This window comes from Macrobrachium nipponense, chromosome 30 (assembly GCF_015104395.2).
Source record: "Macrobrachium nipponense isolate FS-2020 chromosome 30, ASM1510439v2, whole genome shotgun sequence".
Lineage (NCBI taxonomy): Eukaryota > Metazoa > Arthropoda > Malacostraca > Decapoda > Palaemonidae > Macrobrachium > Macrobrachium nipponense.
In genome coordinates this window covers 44,884,407-44,912,286 of record NC_087218.1, presented here as the reverse complement: position 1 = coordinate 44,912,286, position 27,880 = coordinate 44,884,407, and the positions used below count along the sequence as shown (strand labels likewise).

General features: G+C 46.5%; 1 protein-coding gene across 1 annotated transcript in view; it reads left to right on the top strand.

Moving 5' to 3' along the window:
* LOC135202486 (transmembrane protein 8B-like) overlaps positions 1-27,880 on the top strand; it is a 387,342-nt gene that overhangs the window by 150,057 nt on the left and 209,405 nt on the right. Inside the window, exon 2 of the mRNA XM_064231900.1 lies at positions 21,013-21,224. Coding sequence (XP_064087970.1) covers positions 21,013-21,224 — 212 coding nt within the window. The remainder of the gene's footprint in view (positions 1-21,012; positions 21,225-27,880) is intronic.

Below are 27,880 nucleotides of genomic sequence, written 5' to 3'. Positions count from 1 at the left end.
TCTCGGGACTTTACAGCAACAACCTTTCGTATCTTGAAAACTTTTCGTATGTAGAGCTGTAAAATTTTTTGTATTTGCTTTCGTATCTCGAGTTTTTCGTAAGTTGAGCCTTTCGTATGTCGAGGTACCACTGTACTTAAGAGACGTAAGAGTAACTTACGATAAGTGCTTCTCGTTGGGGCCCTATGTATCTGCAGATTCGGTGCTGGGACAGGGAGCTGAGACTAATCCTTGTTAGGTTAGGTTAGTTGTATTTTAATTTGGTGGTGTGTTTTTTATGGTTGTTTGAAAGAAGGTTTGTGGAACCTCTTTCAATTGTAGTTCTAACACGGATTAGAAATGGTCAGGTGGTCGGGATTGGTTTTGTGCTCCTTGATAGTACTGCAGGCAAAGGTTTGGTCATGTAAGTGGATTAGCCCCCATTGACCAAGATCCTAACACAGTTCTGTCATGTAAGTGGGAAGCCCCCATTGACAAGATCCAGAAGAGTTTTCAGTCATAGGTCACTACCTCGCTGAAACTCTTGAGGCAGAGCAGACTCATAGACAGTATCCATGAAGTCTTCTGCCCAATCAGGTAAGAACCAAGGTCTTTGACCTACAACTGTGTTGTTTCCTGTTTTTATTTTATACTATTTAGCTGTCTCTTACCCTCCACCAAGGGTGCCAATCAGCTAAGTATATATCTGCCGGGGAGGTTGCATGTACAAAAATTATATTGTTATGATACAATAAAGGGATTTTGACGTAAGGAAAATCTATTTCTGGGCGATTGGTTCGTGTCGGCCAGCGAAATATCCTTTAATCCATTATATTTTCTAAGGTAAATGTACTAACACATACCAAGAATAATAAATAAAATAAAGAAAAGGTCAGTACTACTGACTCGCTCACCCAAACCTCCAAGAGGGTGTCGGTATGAACACTATGGCGAGTTGAGACCACTACCACGAACCGCTTGCCAATAGAAATCTCCCACTACAAAATCCCCATATAGAGGGAGCCGACCCACAGAGTGGGCAGCAACTACTACTACTCCATCCCATGCTGCCGACTGCTGCGCCTCTGGTGGCCATCCTGAAGTTAGCAGACAATCTTGAGCGTTGGGATGGGCAGGGCGGGATTTCGCTGGCGACACGAACCAATCGCCCAGAAATAGAGTTTTTCCTTACGTCAAAATCCCTTTTTCTGGGCTCAGTTCGTGTCGCTGCGCGAAATCGTACCAGAGAAATAGCACAAGATTGTAAAGAACAAAATAAAACAGACAAAAAGGTCTCAAATAAAAGATAACATAAAATGAAGAAATATAATTCGCTAATAGATATATTATATACAATGATACAAAATAGAAATATTACTTAAAATTAACTTAAGGTTATAATATTTCTTAAAATTAACTTAAATTTAACATATATATACAGGGCTTACATGGAATATATGTTGAGATTAATATCGTGTATAGTTAATATGTACAAGAAATTAAAGCAATTATAACAATAAACTGAATAGAACAAACTTCAACAATAATATAATAAAGGAATGTATATGACTTAGTATACAAAACCCGTAACCATTGTAAATAAGATGTGTCACCCTAGCATAAAAATAAGGGGATCACATCAAAGAGATCATTATATACAATCAATTGTGAGTGACCCTAGCAAAAAAATAAGGGGCACCACTATACCATCATAAGAGCAGCTAAGACTCAAGGTAAACGTAGATGAACATGGCAGGTATAGACGAACTGTTGGGTGAGATAGGTAGAAAGGAGAACTGGATCTTCTACTAAAGATTAAGCAGAGTCGGGGGAACTATGTTACCCGCCGCAACTGCTGAAAATTTCAGAGCTTCCAAGGACTTTAAGTATGACGCTTAAATACTGTCGGCGATTTCCATCCAGTATACTTTTTTAAATCATCGAATTCATGTGTTGGAAATAGTTAATTGAGGTGGCTACTGCCCCCCCCCTGACATCATGTGCTTTAGGGAAGGAATCAGGATTGGCTTGCTTAATAAAAGTACAGGATCTGTTGCATGATGCCTTTAATAGATAAAGTACCACCTTTTTCTCTCTTAAAAGAGAGACCCATGAGGATGAGGATGTCCTGGACAGAAAGGCTCGTAAGGTCGATACTGGACAAAGAGAAATATCTTGTGGAAGTGTTACAACCTTCCACGGTTCCCCACTCATCAAAGGATCTTCATTCTTTGCTATAAAACTACGTTGCCGGAGAAAGTAGAACTTCCCTGTGGGAAAGAAAATTCAACATGATCCTCGGATCTCTGGATAATGCCGACAGTTCTGAAATTCTAGCTCCTGAAGCCAAGCTTAATAAAAATAGAGTTTTTCTTAAGAGCATTATAATGAACATGTCTTATTATCTGTTTCTGAAGCCAGCTTTAGAACATCATTTAAGAACCATGATACTGACGTAGGCCTCACTGAAGGTCTAAGTCTAGCACAAGCCTTGGGAATAGACGAGAAGTAAGAGTCTGTCAAGTCTATGCTGAAACCGAGTTGAAAAATCTTTTTCAAGGCTGACTTGTTTGTCGTAATAGTGCTAGCTGCTAAGCCTTTTTCAAATAAAGATCTGAAAAGGATATAGCTGAATTGATTGTCATGATTCTAATATCTGATTCTCTCAGGAAGTTTGCTAACTTTTGACTGCAGCATCATACTGTCTCAAAGTTGAATCTTTTATCAGATTCCAAGAAGAGAATATTTTTTGAGGATCAATATTCGCATCTCTTTTAGCTGCAAACTTCATGAAGTCCATAAAGTTAGGGTTTTGAGAATTTCCTGAAGGCGAACACAGTCTTCGTTTGTACTGACTGGGAGAGCCTGGGATTGGGAATTCGAAGAGGACGAAGACCCCTTCCAGAATTCCGAGAATTGGGAAGGGTACCAATTGCTCTTCGGCCAGTCTGGGGCTACTAGAGCCACTTGACCCTTGAACGTCCTGAGTTTGTTCAGCACCTTCAGGAGAAGATTCACTGGAGGAAAGACATAAATCTTCTCCCAGTTGTTCCAGTCTATGGACAGGGCGTCCGTGGCATAGGCCAGAGGGTCCAGGTTGGGGGCCACATAACATGGGAGTTTGTGGTTCGCTTGGGATGCGAATAGATCCACTTGTAGACCTGGAACCCTCCGAAGGATCCATTGAACGAAACTGTTGTCCAGTGACCATTCCGACTCCAGAGGAACTGATCGGGATAGAGCATCTGCTATGACGTTTCTCACTCCAGCTATATGGGTGGAGGAGAGGTGCCAACTGAACTTGTCCGCCAGGGAGAAGATGGCTACCATGACATGATTCAGATGACGTGACTTGGAGCCTCCCCCCACTGTTTACACAATGGACTACCACTGCGCTGTCTAAAACTAGCTTTATGTGGGAGTTCTTTGGCGGACGTAACCTTTTTTAGAGTCAAGAACACTGCCATTGCTTCCAGTACATTTATGTGAAGCTGACGGAACTGGGGTGACCAGGTTCCTTGAACCTTCTTGAACTGAGAATATCCTCCCCAGCCGCTTAATGAAGCGTCCGTGTGGATGGTATCCCCGGAGGAGGAAACTGAAGGGGGTACTGATATTGACAGGTTCTTGACTTTTGACCAAGGGCGTAGACGATTCCGCAGAATCTGAGGGACTGATGATAATTTGTCCCTGGACCTGACATTTGCTCGTGAGCGCCAGATTCTGGTTAGGTCTTTCAGTTTGGCTTTCATCAGATGTTTGTCACTGATGCAAACTGGAGTGAACCCAGAATCCTTTCCTGGGTTCTCCTTGAAGCAAGTTTGTGTCCTAGAAATTGCTTTACTGACTTCGCTATTTCTTTTCTCTTGGCTGATGAATCGACAGAGTATGGGAGGATAGATTCCATTGAATGCCCAGCCACTGAAAGTTTTGACTCCGGATGTGGAGTCTCGATTTGGTCCTGTTTATCTTGAACCCTAAAGTATTCCAGGAACCGATTACTTTCAGTGTTGCTTTGCGACATTCCTCGACTGTTGGAGCCCAAATTAACCAATCGTCGAGATACGCTACTACCATGATCCCTTGCGATCTTAGTTGTTGGACGACCACTTCCGCCAACTTCGTGAACACCCTGGGTACTACGTTCAGACCGAAGGGAACTACCTTGAAGGAAATGCTTGATCTCCTATCTTGAAGCCCAGATAAGGGCGAAAGTGTCTTGCAATAGGGATATGATAGTATGGCGTCTGTAAGATCGATAGAGGTGGTGACCGGCCCCACGGGGAAAGTTAAGGTCCCGCAACCTGGCGAGTGGTGGTGCATCTTGAACTTGTCGCAGCGAATGGCCAAGTTTAAACGGGACAAGTCTAAGATTACCCTTCTTTTTTGTGAGCCTTTGGAACGCTGAACAAGCGCCCTTGAAATTTTAATCTGTTGACTCTCCGCTGATTGCTCCTTTCTGAAGGAGGTCCTCCGCATACTCCGTCAATTCTTTGGATGGAAGTTTAAGGAAAGGTCTGGGTGGGGGCGGATTCGCCACCCAACTCCAACCCAGGCCTTTCGACACAATACTTTCTGCCCATTTGCTGAATCCCCACCGGTGGCGGAAGAGAAACCAGCCTCCCTCCTACCTGGAAGTTCTCATTGATGCTGGTAGCCTCCGCGGCTCCCCGGAAGTGTTTTCCTCTATTAAGGGACCTTCCTGATCCTCTCTGACGAAAGGATCGCTTACCTCTGCCTCCCCTACCCGAGCGGTCATACTGCTGAAAGGCCTGGCCTTCGAACACTTGGTTGAAGGGCTGGGGAGGACAGCGTAAGAGGTGGAAGGTTGAGGCTGGGGGGAAATCACATAGATAGGCTGTGATTGGGCCTTGGAGGTAGAGGGTTGGGCCGCCTGCACCAACGGAACAGCCGAACCACGGCTGGGCGAAGCGTTGCTGTTTCTTTTGGTAAGGCTGGAAACGTCTGGGTTTCCTCTGAGCCTTACCCCTCACTGCTTGGTCTTGGCGTCTCTTTGCAGTGAGACCCCAACGATCCTTAAGGCTTTGGTTAAGCCTTGTAGCTTCCGCCTTGGGACCTCCTTACCATTGCATCGGGGAAGAGGTCTGCTCCCCAGATTGTTTGATGAAAGCAACTTATTCGTTCATCGCCGAATAGTTGCTTCCTGGAGGACATGCTTCCGACAATTCGTTGCTGGCTGTGGCGAACTCAAACATGTCAGACTGTACCGTTTGAGTCAGTGACTTGGTGATCAGCTTGAATAGTGGCTCGGAACTAAGTAAGCAATGGTAGCCACTTCTGTCATGGCCATGGAGTTAATAGACCTGGCCAGCCTAGACTTGGCCTCAAACTCCGCCTGAATGAGGCTGTCCGGAGTCTAGGCAGCTTCTCACCAAACTGCTCCATAGCACAGTCTGGTTTGAGTTTGCCCGCCGAAAAAGTGTTGGGCAGGTCTTCCCACAAATCTGGTTGAGGGAAGTAAGGAGATGTAGGGTCCGCTTCCTTTAGCTGCGGTAACGACTCCCCCTTTTGGGCCGCTGGGATAGTGACCGTAGCGATCTTGGTAAGGAAGGGAAGCGGAGTTCCCTCTTCCATTGTGAAAATGGTGAATGGACTCTTAAAGGGTTGTATCTTCGTATTAGAACAATCCATGTCCTCTAAGCACCTGAGCCATTCTCTTTGAGCCTGTCACGTGAAATAGAGGATGTTTCTCTTTAGGGACCTTGTCAATCTCGGCGTCATGGCAGCGGCAGTGAGTCTGGCGTTAAGCCAATGAACGGCGGTTGTAGATCCTCCGGGTAGAAACTCGAAGTCCTCAATCCTTCGAGTTCCACTCCGGGAGGGTAGAAATAAGCCGTCCTGGAAGGGGGCGTATGACGCCACCCTCCAGGGGTTATTCATAGAGAACGGAGGCAGAGAGTCATGTGGAAGCGGAGCTATACCTGTGCCGAAAGGTGGGAGTAGCTAGCGGAGCCTGGCTCAGTTCGGCGATAATGTTATCCTGGGAGTTAATCCTGTCGGACAACCGGGAGAACATCTGCTCCATACTGTTTTTGAGAGAACCGACCAAATCCCCCATGTGTTGCAACAGACCAGCATTGGGATCCAAAGCCGGAGCTGCTGCGGCTTGAGGATTTGGAGCCGGACCCAGAAGCTCTAGACCTCTTTGCTCCGGGGTTTGTAGCCGGAGACTTGGGAGATGTTGACGCCAGACGGTTTTTGGAGCGACGACGTCTTAGACGACGACGACGTCTTACTCAGGGTTTTCACCACCGTCTGTCCTTTGACCTTAGGTCTTACGGAAGCATCAGGAGAAGTATAAAGGAGCTCAGCTCCTGTAAAGCCTTGGAAGGAAGCTGGAGAGTTTGCAGGAGTAGAAGCCCATGGCGCCCAAGGGAAGCCCTTGGGCGTCCAACGTACTCACCTCGACCAACAGGTCGTCAACACCTACCATTGGTTCAATATTTAGATCCAGTGTCGCGACGGTTTCCGACGATGTTCCTGGCCTGGTTCAGTCAACGAAGCGGCGAGCTGCTGCTGAATTGCCGCTATAGTCGGGGCTGCCTCTGCTGGTCGACGTAACCCGTTGACTTTTGCCCCCGGGAAGACAGGACCGCCAACCTCTTCTCAAGGATGTAGGGCTGTCCCTTGGCGGCGTTCTTGCCAAAACCGCCGACCCAAGCCCGCAGGGTTGCCAGGGCGGTGTCTCTAACAGCGGGAGCCTGGAAGAGAGGGTATTTGTTAGTTTTTTAAGTTTAAACTTAAAATTAAAACTTAAGTAATAGGTTAAACTAAAATTATAGAGGATGCGAGATCCCATATAAAACAAGCTTAAGTTTAAAATAAGAGATTAAAATTAAACTTAAGAACTATAACCTTGTAGGGATTAGCGAACGGAGTTGGGAATACTTACCCGTCTAAGAGCTGGCTCACCAGATCGTAGCAAATAGTGCAGGTCTCGTGAAACCAGACTTGAAGGTTCCCGTGCGGAGTCGCGCATGGAGCATGGGATCTGCAGACTTCATGCCCACAGGGGTCCTGGAGCATGGCATTGCATCCCGGATGCTCACAGTTGGTGGTCTGTAAGTGAAAAGATACATGAGCATCCTAAAAGATATCACTTACAGGCTAGAGGTTAAAAGAACTCCGCTGCATGCCGGAGCGCGAAAAAATTTTGGGCATAACCCCTCCCTTACCGCCTGAATAGGCTAGAACCCCGGAGAGATCCGGTGTGAGCAGGCAACGGAGGGATTTGGCTTAAGGTAGCTTAAATTAAACTTACTATAGTTTAAATTAAATACTAATACTTAAACCTATAGCATAGAACGTACCTGGACTAAGTCCGGTGCGCGGCGGAGTTCGTGTCGCGATATCAGCGCGACGGGGTGGTTAGTAAAGACCAACTGTATGCCGCAGTCCGCCCGTCAGGGTGAACTAGCACCTTTCCACGTGGATGCCGGAGCTCCGGTAGATTAAAGAGCACCAGTAAGCTGGGAAAGGGCGAGAGGGCGAAACAGACTCGAGCTAGCAACGGAGCGACGGAGTAACGACGGAGGGGGGGAAGGCCAGTCCCCCCCCTTAGTCATCCGAGCGTGCCGTGAAGCCAGAGAGAGGTCGAGTCCAGTCTGGGTCTGTCCAGCCCCCCTACTCCCTCCGCCTAGGGAGAGAGGGAGGCAGGCACGGGTATGTGGAGCGAGTGTGGACAGACCAACCCTCCCCCCCACCCCGTCCCTATGGAAGAGCGGGAGGAGGGAAAGGTGACTGGACAGGCGTCTGGCTGCTCCTGATCACGTAGTGACCACGGAGCGGTAACATGTAATACAATGACACAATACAGCCTAGGATAAAGCAACCAACTAATCAGAGAGATGCTATAGAGAAGCAACCGAACTGAAGAGCGGAAGCATAGTGGTGGATACCAATAAAACATAACCTAGGCTACGTGAAGCCAGACGCCGTAGACTAACCTAAAACATAAATAATCAAAATCACTTAACGTAAAGAAAGAAAATAAATCAGTAGGAGAAAAAATCCAGGAGTGTACGACTAACTCGAAAGAAAGTCTACCACTCAAAGCTAGCCGGGGCCGATACTAAGAGCTGTGGCTAGGGTCTGGATGGAAGATGCCTACGCAAGGTGAAGAAGACATGCATGCATGACATAAACCCAGTAGGCTGGACCCCTAACATAAAATAGATAACTAATAATAGAGCGTAATGAAATAAGGGAAGGTTCTGGGTATGGAAGACCAAGAACGCACCCGCCACGAGGCAGAACCATGTTGCCATGCTTCCGACCTAGAGCCCGTATTTATACCTAAAAAACGGCAAATACTGACTCAAGGGCGGAAAAAACCAAATAGCAATAACAACTGATTACTTAACTTAGCTGCTGTGATGGCTGTACGCTCCATGACGAATAAATCCAAGATAGGGGCACAAAAAACACAGAGCAAAAAAGGGCACGTGTATACGCGGTGCGCTAACTGAAAAGTATGGCCACCAGAGGCGCAGCAGTCGGCAGCATGGGATGGAGTAGTAGTAGTTGCTGCCCACTCTGTGGGTCGGCTCCCCTCTAGTGGGGATTTTGTAGTGGGAGATTTCTATTGGCAAGCGGTTCGTGGTAGTGGTCTCACTCGCCATAGTGTTCATACCGACACCCTCTTGGAGGGTGAGCGAGTCAGTAGTACTGACCTTTTCTTTATTTTATTTATTCTCTGGTATGTGTTAGTACATTTACCTTAGAAATAATGGATTAAAGGATATTTCGCGCAGCGACACGAACTGAGCCCAGAAAAGTTTTGTACATACTTACCTGGCAGATATACAATGGCCCGCCCAGCCTCCCCTCAGGAGACAGGTGGAAGAGAAAATCTGATTAGAAAACGGGAATGGTTCCTAGTCCCGCCACCCAGCGGCGGGAGGGTAGATCACCTGGCCTACCTGTAGCGTGTGCCGTGAAATTTGAATTTCTGTCGGGGACGTCGGAGACTTATAGCTAAGTATATATCTGCCGGGTAAGTATGTACAAAACTTTATTGTATCATAACAATATCATTTTACTTATTGCGCCATTGCAGGATTATGGCGCCGTTTGACTGGTCTAGGGCGCTGTTAACTGGTCTAGAATTTCGAAAGAAGGTGTGCTGCGGCTGTAGGTTTTAAAATTCGCTTAGTGTCGAAAATCACTTAGTATCGGCGGCTAGGAACGGAACCCCTGCCACTAACCGAGGGCCACCTGTACAATGATCTAAGCTGCTGTTCATGAACTTGAATGTGTTCAAGCAAATTTTGATGTACGTTCTCATTCAATGAATCAAGGAGATTCCTTTGGGTGCAACTTACAGTAGCGGTCAGGAGGATGTCCTACAATTTGAGTTTCAACTGTGGCCGCCATTTTGATTACCTGGAAAGTTGGATTAACATTACGGTACATTGAAAGACTGGTTCCAAACTAGCAAGGGAGAGAGGAAATGACGCCATTTTCTTTACGTTAACTTTAATCAAAATCAAGAATTGAACCACCTAATGCAGCGGATCAATCTAAAAAAAATACGCCTCGTTCATGAGGGTCAAAACAACTATGCTAGCCTTGCACTGGCACAGGCTCTTGCATCATAACAGGCCCCAAACATGGGCAACAAACCAAACTAGGCTCTGTTTCAGAGCACCTAGCCTACAGTAACTTTTTCACTTCCACTCCCCTTGTTTCACTGGAGGTTCAAGGGCAGCTGTGAGTGACCTACAATTAGCATAATTAAGCTGTTGTTGCTTGGGGTCTGGATCCTTAGGACAATCCGGTTACTTGAAGGACCAAAAATATCGCGAATTATATTGCAACTGACTTAACGGTTCGTACCTGATGTAAAGTGGCTGATAGTCCTACCTTAGGGGACAACTTGACTAAAAACACGCCTGAGTTTCACATTTTTGTTACAAAAAAGGGATTTTGACAAAGGAAAAATCTATTTCTGGGCGAGGGTTTGTGTCGCCCAGTGAAATAATCCTTAAGTTCATTATTTCTAAGGTAAATGAAGCTAACATATACCAGAGAAAAACAAAATCAGGAAGATGTCAGAATAACTGACTCGCTCACCCTAAATAAAAAGAGGGTGTCGGTATGGTATCTGGGGCGAGTGAGACCACTACTACGAACCTCTTGCCATTTAGAACTCTCCTACACCAAAATCCCCCTCCTGAGTGGGCTGATCCATAGGCAGGGACGGCAATTACTACTATTACGCCCCGCACCACGCCGACTGCCGCACCTCTGGTGGTCATCCGTGTCGTTAGATGCCAATCTTGGGCTGCAGGGTGGGACAAAGGGGGGGATTTCACTGGGCGACACGAACCCTCGTCCAGAAATAGATTTTTCCTTCGTCAAAATCCCTTTTCTGGGCTCAGTTCGTGTCGCTGCGTGAAATAGTACCAGAGAAATAGCACAAGATTGTAAAACAAAGAGGAAGGTCTCGATGAAACTCTGAAATAAAACAAACAATTATAATATTGAGAACTTACAAGTTATCAGACAGAAAAGTTAACTTAACATAAATATAGTGGACTTATAGTTAACTTAAGATTAAACTTATATTAGTATTGATAACTTATCTAGGATAGTGAGTTAAATGGTTACATGGGGAATTACTCACTAGATAAATATTGTTCTCTAAAAGTTATAGTAAATCATATAAGTGTGCTACCCTAGCATAAAAATAAGGGTAGCAGCTCCAAATGGGCATTTCATATATTACAATAATGTTGTGGGTGCCCCTAGCAAAAAAATAAGGGACACACCACCATAATCATAATCATAAGCAGCTAAGGCTAAAGGATTATATAGAGCATAACGGTAGGTTAGGTGAAATATTAGTTGAGGCAGGTAGAAAGGAGATCTGGATCTTCAACTACGACTACTGTGCATTGTCAGGGGAAACTATGTTTCCCGCTGCCACTGCTGGAAATTTTAAAGATTCCAAGGACTCTAGATAATGACTCTTAAAAACTGTCAGCGATTTCCAGCCAGTATATTTCTTTAAATCGTCAAAGTTCATATGCTGGAAATAATTAATAGAGGTGGCTACTGCCCTGATATCATGGGCTTTTGGGAATGATTCAGGATTTGCTTGTTTAATGAAGTAAAGGATCTGCTGCCTGATACCTTTTACTGATATTGTGCCACCTTTTTCTCTCATAAAGAGAGGCCCCGAGGATCTAGAGGATGTCCTAGACAGAAAGGCTCGTATCCTCATTTTTTGCTAGAAAACTACGATCCGGGGACAGTAAAACTTCTCCTGAAGGGAGGAATTCTACGTGACCCGCATCCCTGGATAGAGCCGACAGTTCTGAAATTCTGGCCCCTGAGGCCAAACTTAGCAAGAATAGCGTCTTTCTTAGTAGCATTATGAATGAACAAGAAGAGATGTCAGTGTCTGAAGCCAGTTTGAGGACATCATTCAAAAACCATGATACTGAACTAGGCCTTTCAGAAGGTCTAAGTCCAGCACAAGCTTTGGGAATAGACGTAAAGTAAGAGTCTGTTAAGTCTATTTGAAAGCCCAGCTGAAAGATTTTCTTTAAAGCTGATTTATTAGTGGTAATAGTGCTAGCTGCTAATCCTTTTTCGAATAAGGATCTGAAGAAGGATATAGTTGAATTTACTGTCATGGTTGTGGTGTTTGTCTCCTTCAGGAAAGATGCTAACTTCTTAACAGCAGCATCATACTGTCTCAAAGTTGATTCCCTCTTATCTGATTCTAGGAAAAGAATATTCTGGGGATCGATATCTACATCTTTTTTAGCCACAAACTTCATGAAGTCCATAAAGTTAGGGTTTTGAGAATTCCTGAGGAAGCGAACACAGTCCTCATTTGTACTGTCTGAGATACTCTGGGATTGGGAATCCGTCGAGGTCGAAGACCCAATTCCAGAAGCAAAGGATACCATTTGCTCTTTGGCCAGTTCGGGGCTACTAGAGCTACTTGTCCCTTGAAAGTCCTGAGTTTGTTCAGTACTTTCAATAGAAGATTCACTGGAGGAAAGATGTATATCTTCTTCCACTGATTCCAATCTATGGACAAGGCGTCTGTGGCATAAGCCAGAGAGTCCAGGTTGGGGGCCACATAGCAAGGGAGCTTGTGGTTCGCTTGAGAGGTGAAAAGATCTACTTGGAGACCCGGGACACTCAGGCGTATCCACTGGAACGACTTGTTGTCCAGGGATCACTCTGATTCTAGAGGAACTGATCGAGACAAGGCGTCTGCTATCACGTTCCTTACTACCACCAGGTGGGTGGAGGATAGATGCCATTTGTACTTGTGTGCTAGAGAGAAAATGGCTATCATGACATGGTTCACATGTCTTGATTTGGATCCTCCCCTGTTGATGCAGTGCACTACTACTGCGCTGTCCAATACCAGTTTTATATGAGAATTCTTTGGTGGAAGGAGCCTCTTCAGAGTGAGAAATACTGCCATAGCCTCCAATACGTTTATGTGGAGCTGGCGGAACTTTAGATGACCAAGTTCCTTGAACTTTTCTGAACTGAGAGTATCCTCCCCATCCACTTAGCGAGGCGTCTGTGTGGATGATCAACGCCGGAGGAGGATATTGAAGAGGAACTGACTTCGACAGGTTCTTTGTCTCCGCCCATGGACGGAGATGATTTCGAAGAATCTGCGGGATCACTGACAACTTGTCCCGAGATTTGGCATTTGCTCTTGAGCACCAAACTCGGTTCATGTCTTTCAGTCTTGCTTTCAGCAGACATCTGTAACCGACGCAAACTGGAGTGAACCTAGGATCCTTTCTCCTTGACGCCCGTTTGTTCTTGAGGAATTGCCTTACTGACTTGGCTATTTCTTTCCTTTTGTCCACAGGAATTGACAGATTGTGAGAGGTTAAGTCCCAATGAATGCCGAGCCATTGGAAACGCGACTCGGGAGTGAGCCTGGACTTTGTCCTGTTTATTTGGAACCCTAGGTGTTCCAGAAATTGAAGTACCTTGTTTGTGGCTCTGAGGCATTCCTCGACGGTTGGCGCCCAAATCAGCCAATCGTCGAGGTATGCTACTACCATTATCCCTTGTGATCTCAGTTGTTGTACCACTACTTCCGCTATTTTCGTGAATACCCTGGGGGCTACATTCAGCCCGAAGGGCATCACTTTGAAAGAGAATGCCTGGTCTCCCAGCTTGAAGCCTAGGTATTGGCGAAAGTGTCTCGCGATTGGGATATGATAGTATGCGTCTGTAAGATCGATAGAGGTGGTGACGGCCCCACGGGGAAGTAAGGTCCGCACCTGCGAGATGGTCAGCATTTTGAACTTGTCGCAACGAATGAATAAGTTTAGCCGGGACAAGTCTAAGATTATTCTTCTTTTTGATGAGCCTTTCTTTAGCACGCTGAATAAGCATCCTTGAAACTTTAAATACTTGACTCTCGACACTACTCCTTTCTGAAGGAGCTCCTCTGTGTAATCTGCCAATTCCTTTGATGGTAGCTGAAGGAATGACTTGGGTGGAGGGGGACCTTTGATCCAACTCCAACCCAGTCCTTTGGACACAATGCTCTGTGCCCATTTGCTGAACCCCCACCTGTGTCGGAAGAGGAATAGCCTCCCTCCTACCCGGGAGATCTCACTGCTGTTGTGCGGAATGAGCTCCGCGTCCTCCACGGAAGTGCTTGCCCCTGTTGGTAGCTCTTCCTGCGCCTCGTTGCCGAAAGGCACCTTTAGCCCTGCTTCCCCTAGCAAACCTGTTGAAGGTTTGGAAGGCTTGGCTTTCAAACACCTGGTTGAATGGCGGGGAAACAGCGTAAGAGGTCGAGGGCTGACCTTGTGGGGACAGCAGGAGAGTCGGTTGGTTCTGTCCTTTTGCTGCTGCCGATTGTCCTGTCTGAGCAACCGGAACAGCTTGTACGAAGTGTTGCTGTTGCTGCTTCTGGTATGGCTGGAAGCTCTTTGTCTTCTTCAGCTTTTTGCTAGAGGAGGAAGAGTTCTCAGGTTTCCTCTTAGCAGAGAGACCCCAACGAGCTCTGAGGCTCTGGTTAAGCCTCGTGGCCTCGTGTTGGACCTCATTAACTGCCGATTCTGGGAAGAGGTCCGCCCCCCCAGATATTGGAGGAAAGCAACTTGTTCGGTTCGTGCCGAATCGTTGCTTCTTGAAGGACGTGCTAAGGCAGTTCCTTCTTGCCACTATAAACCCGTACAAGTCCGCTTGGACTGTCTGAGTTTGCGACTTGGCTAGGAGTTTAAAAAGAGGCTCCGTGCCGTACGTCAAAGCAGCCACTTCAGTCATAACCAGGGTGTTGAGGGTTCTGCCTAGCCTGGTTCTTGCCTCAAACTCCGCCTGAATGAGGTTGTCTGGTAATCTGGGTAACCTCTCCCCAAACTGTTCCATGGCACAGTCCGGCCTGAGTTTACCTACCGTGAAAGTAGCCGGTAGGTTCTCCCACAAATCACCGAAAGCAGGGAAGAGAGGGGACGTAGGGTCCGATTCCCTTAGCTGTGGAAGGGGTTCATCCTTCATTCCCGCCTGCATCGTGATCTCTACTATCTTCGTCGTAAAGGGGAGTGGTGCCTCCTCCTCTGTGGTGAAGATAGTAAACGGGCTCTTGTATGCTTGGAGTCTGGTATTAGGCCAGTCCCAGTCCTCCAAGCAATGCAACCACTCCCTCTGAGCCTGGTCCCGGCTATATAGCACTGTTTCTCTTGGGATTTTATTTTCCCTATTTAAGGCTGTCTTTGTCAGCCTCGCATATCCCATGAAAGGAGGCTGTAAGTCGGCTGGGTGGAACTTGAAGTCCTCGATTCTTCGAGTTCCACATTCCGGAATAGAAATCATGCCGTCCTTGAAGGGAGCATAAGCTGCTACCCTCCAAGGATTATTCATAGAGAAGGCAGGGAGGGTGTCATAGTCCGGCAGCTGGGCAAGACCAGCTCCTGCTACCGGGGGGTCGGCCTGAGGTGCCTGGTTCAGGCCTGCCAGGCGATTCTCCTGGTCGGACACTCGTTCAGTCAGGTTCTGGACAGATTGTCCCGACTGGTTAAGAGTGGTAGAGATTTGAGCAAACATCTGCTCAAATCTTGTACTAAGAGACCCGACCAAATCACCTACTTGCTGCATCAATCCTGCCGAAAATGCAGCAGGATCGAAGGTACCAGGTACCACGACCCCGGCAGGAGTCACTGAAGGAGTTCCGGCAGCAGCGGGAGAAGGTACAGACTCGACAGGAGTGTGGGCCTTCTCCTTAGAGGACTTGCCTCTTGACCCTTTTGAATGTGAAGACGAAGATGACTTCACTTTCTCTGCTCCGGGATGGGAAGCCGGAGGCTTACAAGAAGTAGAAGACGACGTCTTTTTGGACGACGTCTTCTGAAGGGTCTTCTGCTCTCTGTGCCCCTTTACCTTGGGGGTCGCAGATGTACTAGCAGGGATCTCCGATCCCGTAAAGCCCTGAAAAGAGGAAGATGAAGGAACAGGTGATGAAGATCCAGAATCAACCAAGGGAAGCCCTTGGGCGCCCTACAAACCTACCTCAACTAGTAAATCCTCCGCACCTACCGTCATTGGCTCTATACAGTGGACCCCCCGTATTTGCGTTCTCCAGATTCGCGGACTCACACATTCGCGGATTTCTCTCGGGAACGTTTCCCTGCATTATTCACGGAAAATTCGCGCATTCGCGGTATTTTTATATGATAAATATCCACAAATTCCTGTTTTTTTTTGATGAATTTCATCATAAAATGCACTTTTTGTGATAAAACTATTAAAAAAACCATGTATGAAAATTTTTAGTGGGTTTTTCTTGAGTTTTAACTAACAAAATAGGCTGTTTATAGGGGTTCCAAACATTCGCGGGTTCTAACTATTCACGGGGTGGTCTGGTACGCATCCCCCGCGAATACGGGGGAACCACTGTATTCAAATCAAGTGTGGCTACTTCCGCCACGATGTCTTGGCCGCCTCCCTTGATCAAGGCTTGTTCCACTTGCTGTTGAATGGAAGCAATCGTCGGAGCTGCCGCGGCGGGATCCACATACCCCATCGACTTCCCACCCGGGAAGATCTGGACAGCCAGCTTCTTGTCAAGAATATAGGGCTGTCCTTTGGCGGCGTTCGTTCTGAAGCCTCCTACCCAGGCCTTCAGGGTAGCCGACGCAACTTCCTTAACGGCGGCAGCCTGGAAAAGAGGGTCATTGTAGTCCTTACAACGAAGCCCCGAGGACGGATCATTACCAAAAGTGAATATAACCATAAGAAACTTGAAGCTAAGATATGTGACAGTATATATGTCATGAAAGGAACAAACCTGACACCGATATATACTTACTCCGTCCAAAAACTGGCTCACCAGCTCGTAGCAAATGGTACAAGCCTCGTGATGCCATACTAACAGCTCGTTGTGGCGGGTAGCACACGGAGCGTGAGTCCTGCAGACCTCATGCCCGCAGGGGTCTTGGAGGACGGCGTTACATCCCGCCTCCTGACAGTTAGTAGCCTGTAAGTGGAAAGATACATAAGTATCAACGTTATACACTCACAGGGCTACTGTGATACTCCGTTGCATGCCGGAGTAGTCTAAAATTATTGGGCATAATCCACCCCTGAACTCCTTGTGGAAGAAGGTCTATGACCTAAGACGCTGGTTGGGAACTCCGGTGTACACCGGAGGGGTGAGTATGATTCAACCAGATGTTTTTATACACCCATAATGAGTTTCGAGGAGTAGTATACCACGCCAGAGAACGGGAGAGGATGCCCTAAACTTAGACTAGGAAAGTTACACTAAAGTAGAGCGTGTAGCTCCGCTGTACAACCCCCCCCCCCCGACAACTAGAGGAGCGCCCGGATAGCAAACAAGCGCTCCGCCGGAAGACGAAAGGGGTACATAAGATAGGGAAAGCTTCTATGACTAACTGAAATCGCACCCACTCTGGCAGCTCCCCCCCTCCCCCCCAACAACCGAAGGTACACCCGGATAGTGAGCAGGTGCTCCGTCCGCTGGTGGAGGGGTAATACATGTGAGGAGGGAGAGAAATCAGACCCAAGGCACGCCGGAGAAGACCCGAAGCGACCGGAGGGGGGGGTGGCCAACCCCAACCCCCGATCACGCCGGAGCTCCTCCAGAGCCCGAGTAAAAACATGCGGTTCACCAGTGTTCAGCTGTCCCAAACTCCCGTGACCCCCTTGGCTAGGGGGAGGGGGGAGAAGTGCTCGGATGGTTGCCATAGCGACCGTAAGCGAGCCAGGACAGACCCCCCCCCTTCCGTCTGGAGGGAGGGAAGGGGACTGGGACTAGGGCGACCAGAGGCACCAAGCGATCACATGTGGACCAAGAGGTGGTAATGCAACAAAACCGACTAGGCCAGTGACCACGTGAGCCCGAAGGACCACGGGGCGATAATGCAACAAAACTGCAGATTAAGATCAAATGCAACAAAACCGCCTTGGAACTGGTCGCCCTAAAAGCTAACCCAATAAAGATATAACAAATAAATAAAAACTTTTACATCATAAAAAAGAGAGAGAGAGGGAAAACATGAGTGAGAGGGAAAGAGATGTCCAGGAGGAGTAGGCTGGTTCCGAAGAAAGCAGCCAACTGCTCAAGAGCTAGCCTTAGCCGATACGTAGATGGAGGGCAATAGCCAGGATGCTGGACCAGGAAAATATAAATAATCACTCGGCCGCCTACACACCTAGACAAATGGACATGCATGCATGAACGAGATCTAAGGTATAGGCAATGAAATCCCTACAAACGATGTAAAAGATAATGAGAACTAGTGTAGCACGTGATAAAAAACCCATGAAAGGTAAAAACAATGGAAGATGTCTCTGCATAGAGGACCGTACCGGGAAATCTAACCAGACACAAGGCGAGCCGTTGGCCGCCATGCGCCAGACCAGGCGGCCGTATTTCGGACCTAAAAAACGGTAAATAAGGGCCCCTGGCTGACAAAACTAAATCCAGACCTTTCGGGTTACTTAACTTAGTTGCGGCGATAGCTGCGCGTTCCATGGTGGAGATAAATCCAAAGGAAATAGCACAAAAACACTGAGCAAAAGATGACACGTGCTACCTAGATCGGCTAACGAAAAAGGATGGCCACCAGAGGCGCGGCAGTCGGCATGGTGCGGGGCGTAGTAGTAGTAGTAGTTGCCGTCCCTGCCTATGGATCGGCCCTCTCAGGAGGGGGATTTTGGTGTAGGAGAGTTCTAAATGGCAAGAGGTTTGTGGTAGTGGTCTCACTCGCCCCAGATACCATACCGACACCCTCTTTTTATTTAGGGTGAGCGAGTCAGTTATTCTGACATCTTCCTGATTTTGTTTTTCTCTGGTATATGTTAGCTTCATTTACCTTAGAAATAATGAACTTAAGGATTATTTCACGCAGCGACACAAACTGAGCCCAGAAATAGGTAATTTACGCTCATATTTACATACTTAAATGATAGATATAAAAAATAAAGGTGCCGTATCGCCTTTACGTTACAAAAATGAGAAGCAGTGATATGCGGCCACGAGATTCTCAAAAAACTCACAAATAATTGCTCTCTTCAAATAAAAATATACATGAGTACGATTTTGAGCCACTCCACTGTCATGACAAATGTTATTCTATACATTGAGCAAATGATGGCAAGGATTATCACAGATTATTTACATAATTGTAATCACTCACAACTCAACCTCCTCACAACTCAACCTCCTCACAACTCAACCTCCCAAGTCGAAACACAGGACAGCAGTTAAACGGGAGCTCCCCGACCCACGTCTTACTAGATTGGAATCTCAGATTGAAGAGGACGGGTCGTGGGGTGACAAATTTTACTTTTATTGTAACTTCAAAAAGATTTCTAAGGACTTATGTCCTTATGGGTGACAAAATAAACACAAATCAGCATTCAAGTGGATTCTTAGTTGGCTGCAAAATCATTGAAATAATTAATTTCACAAAAACAATAGAACTTGATCAAGAACCATCTTGTTCTTGCGGCCAATTGGCATGGAATTCCTTATGTATGTGGGATTGGCAGAAATTTGTCATGGAAAAATAGTGCACATATTTTTTCACGATAGATGCCGGAGTGGCATCATTCAGTTTTGAATTCAGCATCATCAAAATAGGTGAAATCAGTCCAAAAAAAAGTTAGGCAGACCACAAAACAAGATCTTGCAAAACTCTTAGTTTGGCATCTGGACTATAAACCTGGAACATGCCCTGCAGCTGCGGAAATAGTTTATGATTAATATAGTAGTATTTGAAGAGCATTGTACACTCAAAATGTCATAAGCTGAGACAGTCATAACCCAGGGACCACCTATCAGAAAACTGTTGCAATTGATTTAGATTGGAAGGAGTGCTGAGGTTGAACCCAAATTATGTGAAAAATTTTATCTAACTATTCTTATCTTGTTAATAAAAGGTTTGTGAACGTTTTTCTTTTATAAGTACCTACAAAATAACTTTAATTTTATATCTTGTCCTCCAATGCCTGACGATATCTAGAATTTGGCCCTGTTTACAGAAAATTTCCTGTTACTTATAATAAGATATTTAGCATTTAATTTTAAGCACCCTGATGTTTATAAACTTTGATGTCGGCTTAGTGAAGGCTTCGACCTGGAAGAGAAAGCTTGCCACAAGTCCTTGGATAAAAAAGTATAAAAAAGAAATTGCCACATATTTAGTTCACCATTCAAAGTGCTTAGATTTAAAAGGCGTAAAAAAAAGCAGTATACTTGGTAAAATTTTATTCATTACTTCATCAGATTTGGATTGAAAAAGATTATGTATTAAGAGCTAGTGTACGTTAGTGTGGGAAGGTAGATTAGTTCAGGCAGAGAACTTTTTAATAATTTCTGTGGTAGTACTTCTAATTTTTATAAAGTGAAATATGCATAAATGACCATGACATGTTAAATAAAGTTTATAGGTGAAGAGAAATACACACGCATAATATGTTTTAATACCACTTAATTTTTTATTTATATGTTTTCATTTTCTCAACTGATGACCATTATATAGTACTGTACAGGCAGTCCCCGGTTATCGGTGAAAGTTCTGGTCTGACGGCTTGATGCTCAACAAAAATCACCAATAAATGAAAATCGGTGATTTGTAGAGATTATGTCGCCTATAAATGGATTTTGGCGCCAAAATGCAGTTATTGGCACCCATAACCAGTTAATGGTGCCAAAAACAAGTATCTGCACTGATAACCAGTTAATGCTGCCTTTGTTAGGTATGTATTGGCGCCATAACTATAATTAGCACCAATAACTGGAAATCGGCGCATGATGGCGATTTTTGCTGCTAGACAAGCCCCATAAAACCGGATCACTGATAACCGAGCCCACCAATAACCGGGGACTGTCTGTATTGTAATGCTTAATACAGTATTATTCATCAGATTCTTCATAGGGGGCAGTGTAGGCATTACCTAGGGTTCTTTGCAGTATCCCTTCATGCTTTAGGTGCAACCCCTTTCATTCATACTGTCTTTCATCTTGCTATCCACCACTATCCTACATAGTGCAATTGTGAGGTTTTCCTCCTGCTGTGGCTCTCAAACCTTTCTGCTCTCAATTTCCCTTTTAGCCGCATAGGTCCAAGTGCTTTGACTTTGGTCTAAATTCTGTATTCCATTCAACTCCTATTCATCAGATTAACATAAGCCAAATAAATGCATGAAAGGATTAAATATACAGATGAGTATGAGTGTGACTTACAAACTGAAGAATGCAAAAAGGGGAATCAAATTTTGTATGTATTCCTGTCTCCATGCAGCTTTTATTTGGGATAAATAAATTAAATGTAACAATAGGATAAATAAATGAATTGTAAAATGTTTATGAAATATATTTATGCATTGTATCTAAAAGCTGGTTCAATTGTGGTTTCTTAATCTGTTAGTTATTGATCTATTTATATAAAAAGTGTTATGAAAATTTGTCTTCATTAGTCATTTCTGTTGCTTAGATAATTACGCAGTACGTTATGTGACTTGATGCTAATTGGAATATTTCAGAATGCAACAAGCCAGTTGATAACCATTTTGGGATGTATGAGGAAAGGTCGGCCTCCAGAAGTCAAGGGAGAAACCATTGCTTGTGAGGATCAACAGCTGATGCTCAACATAACCTCATTCTCTTCAAAGACAGTGGAAGATTTTATTTTGATACCATTTCCTGAACCAGACATATGGTTTTTGGCTCTACAAACTATCTGTTTCTATAGGGGGTGAGTTGTATATATTTTTAGTACTGATACTTTTTTAAAAACTAGATTTTGTCTTGTTTGGAAATTAGAAACTATCTTGGGTATTAGAATACTACTCTTTATTCAGTAGCTGCTCATCCACAAATGAAAATCAAGTATTTGACAGTGTAGACACTGTTGGCCTTTTATGGTTCCCCCAGGGGTCCATAAGACTAGACTAACCAGTATCAAAGAATTCTCTCATAGTTGTCATGGCCTGAATAGTGCCTTTGATTGACAGTTATGGAGTATAAAAGGACTCAAGGCAAAGGGGCTCTTTCCCTTGCCTACAGTATTTACATGGTTTTCCTTCATCTTTCTTACACAGATGTGACAGTAGCACATGAATTGGCAAAGATTCCCCATCACTCTTTGGTCTTCCATGTCATTCTCTGACCATAACCATGCTCTGGAATATTTCCATAGGCCGTGTAGATGAAATTGCTGTTATTTGCTGAGGAAAGCTAAACACCTAGTCTTAAGCTCATAAAAGTTTGTTCCATAAGATATTTTCTTTAGTTGTTGTTTTTAGTTATATATTTAAATGATCTTTGTTTACAGTAAAAAGGAAAATTTATTTTTTAGCTTAACTTCTCAATTATGAAGTGATAGCAGTGGCTTCTGGTTTCCCTTATTTTTTATCTTATGGCTGTGTTGCAAACTACTTAATGATAACTTGTAAACCAAGTATCCCACGTTTCTTTTAAGTACACAGTGAGAAACATTTTGAAAACATTATGTACAGTTGACCTCCGCCCATTTGCGGTTCAGGATTCGCGACTTCACCCATTCGCTGATTATGTGTAATATTAATGTAAACAGCAAAATAACAATAAAATTATATTTCTGGGCCCAGCCCGTGTCGCTTCATGAAATGTCCCTTTAGCACACATTTCTAAGGTAAATATTGCTAACATTACCAGAGAAAAAACTAAAATGGAATGTCAGAGTATTCTGACTCGCTCACCTTATATAAAAGGTGTCGGTATGGTTCTGGGGCGAATGAAACCACTACCACGGGTCTCTTACCATTTAGATCCATCCTTCTACAAAATCCCCCTACCTGAGAGGGCTGATACAAGGCCCGCACCCAGCTACTACTACTACTAGTGCTCCCGACGCCATCACGAGTTCCTCTAGCGGTCATCCTTTCCGTTAGCACCATCTTGCGCACACGTGTTTTTTCTTTGCTGTGTTTTGTGCTCTGATTTTTGGATTTATCCTTACCATGGAACTCCAAGCCATCACCGCAGAAGTACTGCTAAAGTGTTTCACTTATTTTTAGCCAGCCAGGGACCCGTTTAACCGTTTTTATTTAGGTTATAAGACGGCGCCTCCTTCGGCCTGGTTATAGAGTCGTCCCACGTGTTTCATTCTTTCATGCTTCTTCGGTCTCCCATACCATTGTAGCTTGAATTTAGCAGTATATATACCTACATTTTTATAAGTTGTGCAAAAATATTTCCATGTGTGTTTATGCTAGCTTTCACGGGGATTCATAGCTCGGTGGAGCTCGTAGCCTACATCGCTCCTTAGCTCAGTGTTCATGCATGCATGTTCCTTTGTTTAGGTCTGTTTAGGCTCCTTTAGGACATTTGTCCTTCCTTTTAGTCCTGACCACCCTGGCCGCCGCACTCCGTTCCTACGTATCGGCAGAGGCCAGCTCCCGAGTTGTTAGACGTCCTCCCTTCTTGGTTGGCTCGTCTAGCTTCTCCAGGACTTTGCTTTCTCTCTATCTGATTATTTATCTTCCCTCTTCCCCGTGTTGCGTTAGGCTATTTTGATGCATGCTTTGAGACGGTTAGAGGTAGCCTAGGCCACCTCAGACCGCCTGGCCTATCTTACCGCGTGGTCTTACCACGTTCACGACGAGTCAGGCGATCGCCACGAGCCACCCGGCTTCTGTCCCCACGCTTACTCTCCCCCCCTAGGGAGGGGGAGTACCGCTCGCTCACGTTGCCTATGGCAACCATCCGAGCTAGCTCCCTCCCTTCTTCCCCCTCCACACGGGTTGGATACGGGAGTCTGCAGGGGGACGTCCGAGGCTGGCTCAGCTCATACTGCTCTCTCTCCTCGGTTCCAGGGGGGGTCTCCCGTGCGGTCGGTCTCGGCTGGCCACCCGGCTTGGCCGCGCTCGGACCTCCTTGGTTTCCGATCAGCTCTCTCTCACCCCGAGTCACCACCCTCCCCACCACTCCGGCGGTGGGTTCCTTTGGCTCCGCCAGACCTTAGGTGTGGTGACTGAGAGAAGCCTCGCCGCATGCTCTCCCCACATGTTGCCTTATTTTACCTTATGTTATTTTGTTATTGTTTGTTTATATTTGCTTTCGCTAAGCCGGCAGAGTTACCGCTCACCATCCGGGTTCTCCTCCTGCCTATGAGTATCTGTTACGGCGGAGCTACGCTTCCCCGACTAGTTTTTTACTAGCCTCCTCATGCTCCTCCCCGCTGTCTTCATACTCCTCACTCCGGCGTATAGGCAGGTAACTGGTTTGGTGAATCTCCTTCTTCCGGTAACACCATAGACGTACTGAAACTAGTCTACCAGCTCTATCGGACACCCACCACTCATGCCAGGAGAGCAAGGGGAGGCTAACCCCTATGTCAATCACTCCGGTATCCTCCGGTGTCATAATATATCACTTCCTGGACTTAGTCCAATAAGTTAGTGTCGATACTCATGTATCTGTTCACTTACAGGCCACCCATTGCCAGGAATCTGGCTGTAATGCTGTCCTGCAGGACCCATGTGGGCACAAGGTCTGCCGTACCCATGCTGTCTGCGCCATTCGCTACGGAGGCATAGCAGTCTGGCACCACGAGAGTTGCTCGATTTGTTACGATCTTGTAGATCAGGTTACTTCCGGAGTAAGTACCTTCCGGAGAACAACTGTCATGCATAATTTGGCCTATATGTATACAGTCCTAATAAGTGATATATCTGTATAAATCATATACTTTAGTCTTCCTAGCTTAGTATTTATACTAACCCTCTTTTTCAGGCTGCTCAAGCCGTCAGGGACGCCGCTACAACCACCTTGAAAAAGCCTGGGTCGGCGGGTTTGGGAGGAACGTCACCAAGGGGCAGCCCTACATCCTCGACAAGAAGATGGCTGCTCTGATCTTCCCTGGCAGAAAGACGACGACCTATGTCAGCCCCCAAGCGGCGGCCCCGTACATCGCCACCGTCCAACATCAGGTGGCTCAAGCCTTGGCGGACCCTGGGAACTTGGAGATCAATGACGACGTAGCAACTCTCAACTTGGACCTCGAGCCCATGGCGGTAGGGGAAGCAGGTAGGACGTTAGATGAGGCAGGTTTGCTAGGGGCTCAAGGGCTACCCTTGGGTCACTCTGGATCTTCTTCCCCTATCCCTTCTACCTCTTCCTTCCAAGGATTTTCGGAGAGTGAACTTTCGGTTAGACCGAAGTCCACCCAAGCTATCCCTAAAGTTAAGGGAAAGCGGGAAACAAAGACCCTTGAGAATACGCTGCCTAAGAAGACAGCTCCTAGCACTTCTCATAAGACTCCGGCTCACCATCCCGGAGCAGAGAAGCCCAGGTCGTCTTCTCACTCCAAAGGGTCCAGGGGCAAGTCCTCTAGAGACAAGGCTCAGCTCCTGTCTGATCCTGAGCCTTCAACCTCTACGGGGACGCGCCCTAAGACTCCCGGCGGAAAGCAGGAACCTAGTTCCTTCGACTCCGAGGCTTTCACTGCAAACATCATGCAGCAAATGGGGTGTCTAGTAGGAAACTTAGTCCAAGACAAGTTTCAGGAGATGCTCTCCCACATCTTGTCTTCCTTCGAGGAGTCAGGCCAGTCGATCCGGAACATCTCGGAAAGGCTGCCCAGTCAAGAGAACCTGATTGCAGGTCTCCAGGAGAACCCAATGGCAGTTCTTCCTCAGCCCGGTGTGGCAGCTCAAGCCATGCCGGACTACAACACCCTTCCTCCTTATATGGCGAGTAATCCTTGGAGGATCTCGTCTCCTATGCCCCCTTTAAGGACGGGATGCTAACGTCGGTGGATTGTGGAACTCGAAGGCTTGAGGACTTCGAGTTCCACCCAGCTGACTTGCAACTCCCCTTCATTGGTTACACCCACTTTACGGAGGCAGCTATGAGGAGGGAAGATAAGATCCCTAAAGAGACCGTAATCTTCGGTCGGGATCAGGCTCAGCGGGACTGGCTGAGAAGCCTGGAAGAATGGGAGTGCATCAACACCAGGATGCAAGCCTTCAAGTGCACTTTTACCATATTTGTGGTGGACGGAGAGACCCCCATTCCGTTCACCACAAAGGTGGCGGAGTTGACTCTACAGGCCGCAATGAGGGACGAGCCGATGCCTCAGCTCCGGGAAACGGAGCCCACATCACTCCTCCTTCCAGGTACGGAAGATCTTTGGGCAGATCTTCCAGCCACCTTCACGGTAGGGAAGTTAAAGCCTGATTGTGCAATAACACAATTCAGCGAAAGGCTCCCCAGGCTCCCGGACAACCTCATCCAGGCTGAGTTCGATGCAAGAACCAGGTTAGGGAGGTCTCTCAATACCCTGGTTATGACAGAGGTCTCGGCCATTACTTATGGTAACAAGCCTCTGTTTAAACTTATAGCCAAGTCACATTTACATACTGTACAATGTGACTTGTATGACTTCGTGTGGCGAGGCATAACTGCAGAAAACATGTTCTGCAGGAAGCCACCATCCGCCATGAACCTAACAAGTTGCTGGCGGCTTCGATCTGGGGTGCTGACCTTTTCCCAGAATCGATCGTCAATTCTGTGCAGCACGAAGCGACAAAACTCAACCAGAGTCTTAAGGTTCGTTGGGGCCTTTCAAGTAAAAGGGAGCCGGAGTCGACTTCTTCAGCTAGAAAACCTAAAAAGCCTAGGAAATTCCAGCCTTTCCAGGCTACCCAACAACAGCAGGTAGTGCAGGCAGTGCCAGTCTCCCAAGTGGCACAGCCTTCCACATCAAAGGCCCAGCCTCAACAGCAATTTCTGCTGTTGACTCCTCAGGGCTAGGCTTCTACCTCCTTCGCGGTCTCCCCGGCCTTCAACCCAGTGTTTGAGGGCCAGGCTTTCCAACCTTTTAATAGGTTCGGAAGGGGCAGCAGGGCTAGAGGTGCCTTTCGCCAGAGAGGTGGCGGAAGAGCAACCAGCCGGGGGAAGCACCTACGAGGAGGGCGTGGGTCTCGACCTGCCCCAAGCCAGTGAGAACCCTCAGGTAGGAGGGTGACTGTTCCACTATCGACACAGATGGGGGTTCAGCAACTGGGCACAGAGCATTGTGTCCAAAGGCCTAGGGTGGAGCTGGACCAAAGGTCCCCCTCCATCCAAGACCTTCTATCAACAACCAACAACGGAATTGATGGAGTATGCCCAAGAGCTCCTTCAGAAAGGAGTAGTGTTAAAAGTCAAGCATTTAAAGTTTCAAGGTCGCTTGTTCAGCGTGCCAAAGAAAGGCTCAACCAAGCGAAGAATAATTTTAGACTTATCCCGTCTAAACTTATTCATTCGTTGTGACAAGTTCATGTTGCTGACTATCTCACAGGTGCGGACCTTACTTCCCCGTGGGGCCGTCACCACCTCTATCGATCTTACAGACGCATACTATCATATCCCAGTGGCAAGACACTTCTGCCCGTACCTAGGTTTCAGGCTAGGAAACCAGGCATTCTCCTTCAAGGTAATGCCCTTCGGGTTAAACGTGGCCCCCAGGGTATTTACGAAGGTAGCAGAGACAGTAGTTCAGCAACTCAGGTCCCAGGAGATAATGGTAGTTGCGTATCTGGACGATTGGCTCGTTTGGGCAACAAGCATTGAAGAGTGCCACAAAGCAACGGTAAAAGTAATACAGTTTCTGGTACATCTAGGGTTCCAGATAAACAAGACCAAGTCCAGGCTGACACCGGACTCTTGCTTTCAGTGGCTCGGCATTCAGTGGGATTTAAACTCCCACACTCTATCAATTCCATCATCCAAGAGGAAAGAAATAGCCAAAGCAACCAAGCAATTTCTCAAGTGCAAACAGACATCCAGGAGAAGCCAGGAAAGGATCCTAGGCTCTCTTCAATTTGCCTCAGTAACAGACGTTCTGCTGAAGGCAAAACTAAAAGACATAAACCGTGTCTGGCGCTCGAGAGCAAACAACAAGTCCCGGGACAAATTGTCAGCTATCCCGGCGATACTTCGCAAACGTCTCAGCCCTTGGGCGAAGGTCAAGAATTTATCAAAGTCAATACCTCTCCAGTTTCCTCCTTCGGCATTAGTTATCCATACGGATGCTTCACTAAGCGGCTGGGGAGGGTACTCTCAGTACAAAAAGTACAAGGGACTTGGTTCCTTCCATTCCGCCAGCTTCATATCAATGTGCTGGAAGCTATGGCGGTATTCCTCACTCTGAAAAGACTTCTGCCAGCCAAGGGATCTCACATCAAGCTGGTATTAGACAGTGCAGTAGTAGTGCACTGCATCAACAGAGGAGGCTCCAAGTCAAGCCATGTGAATCATGTCATGATAGCCATATTTTCTCCGGCAACCAAGTACAAATGGCACCTGTTCTCCACTCACCTGGCGGGAGCGAAGAACGTGATAGCAGATGCCTTGTCTCGCTCAGTCCCTCTTGAGTGGGAGTGG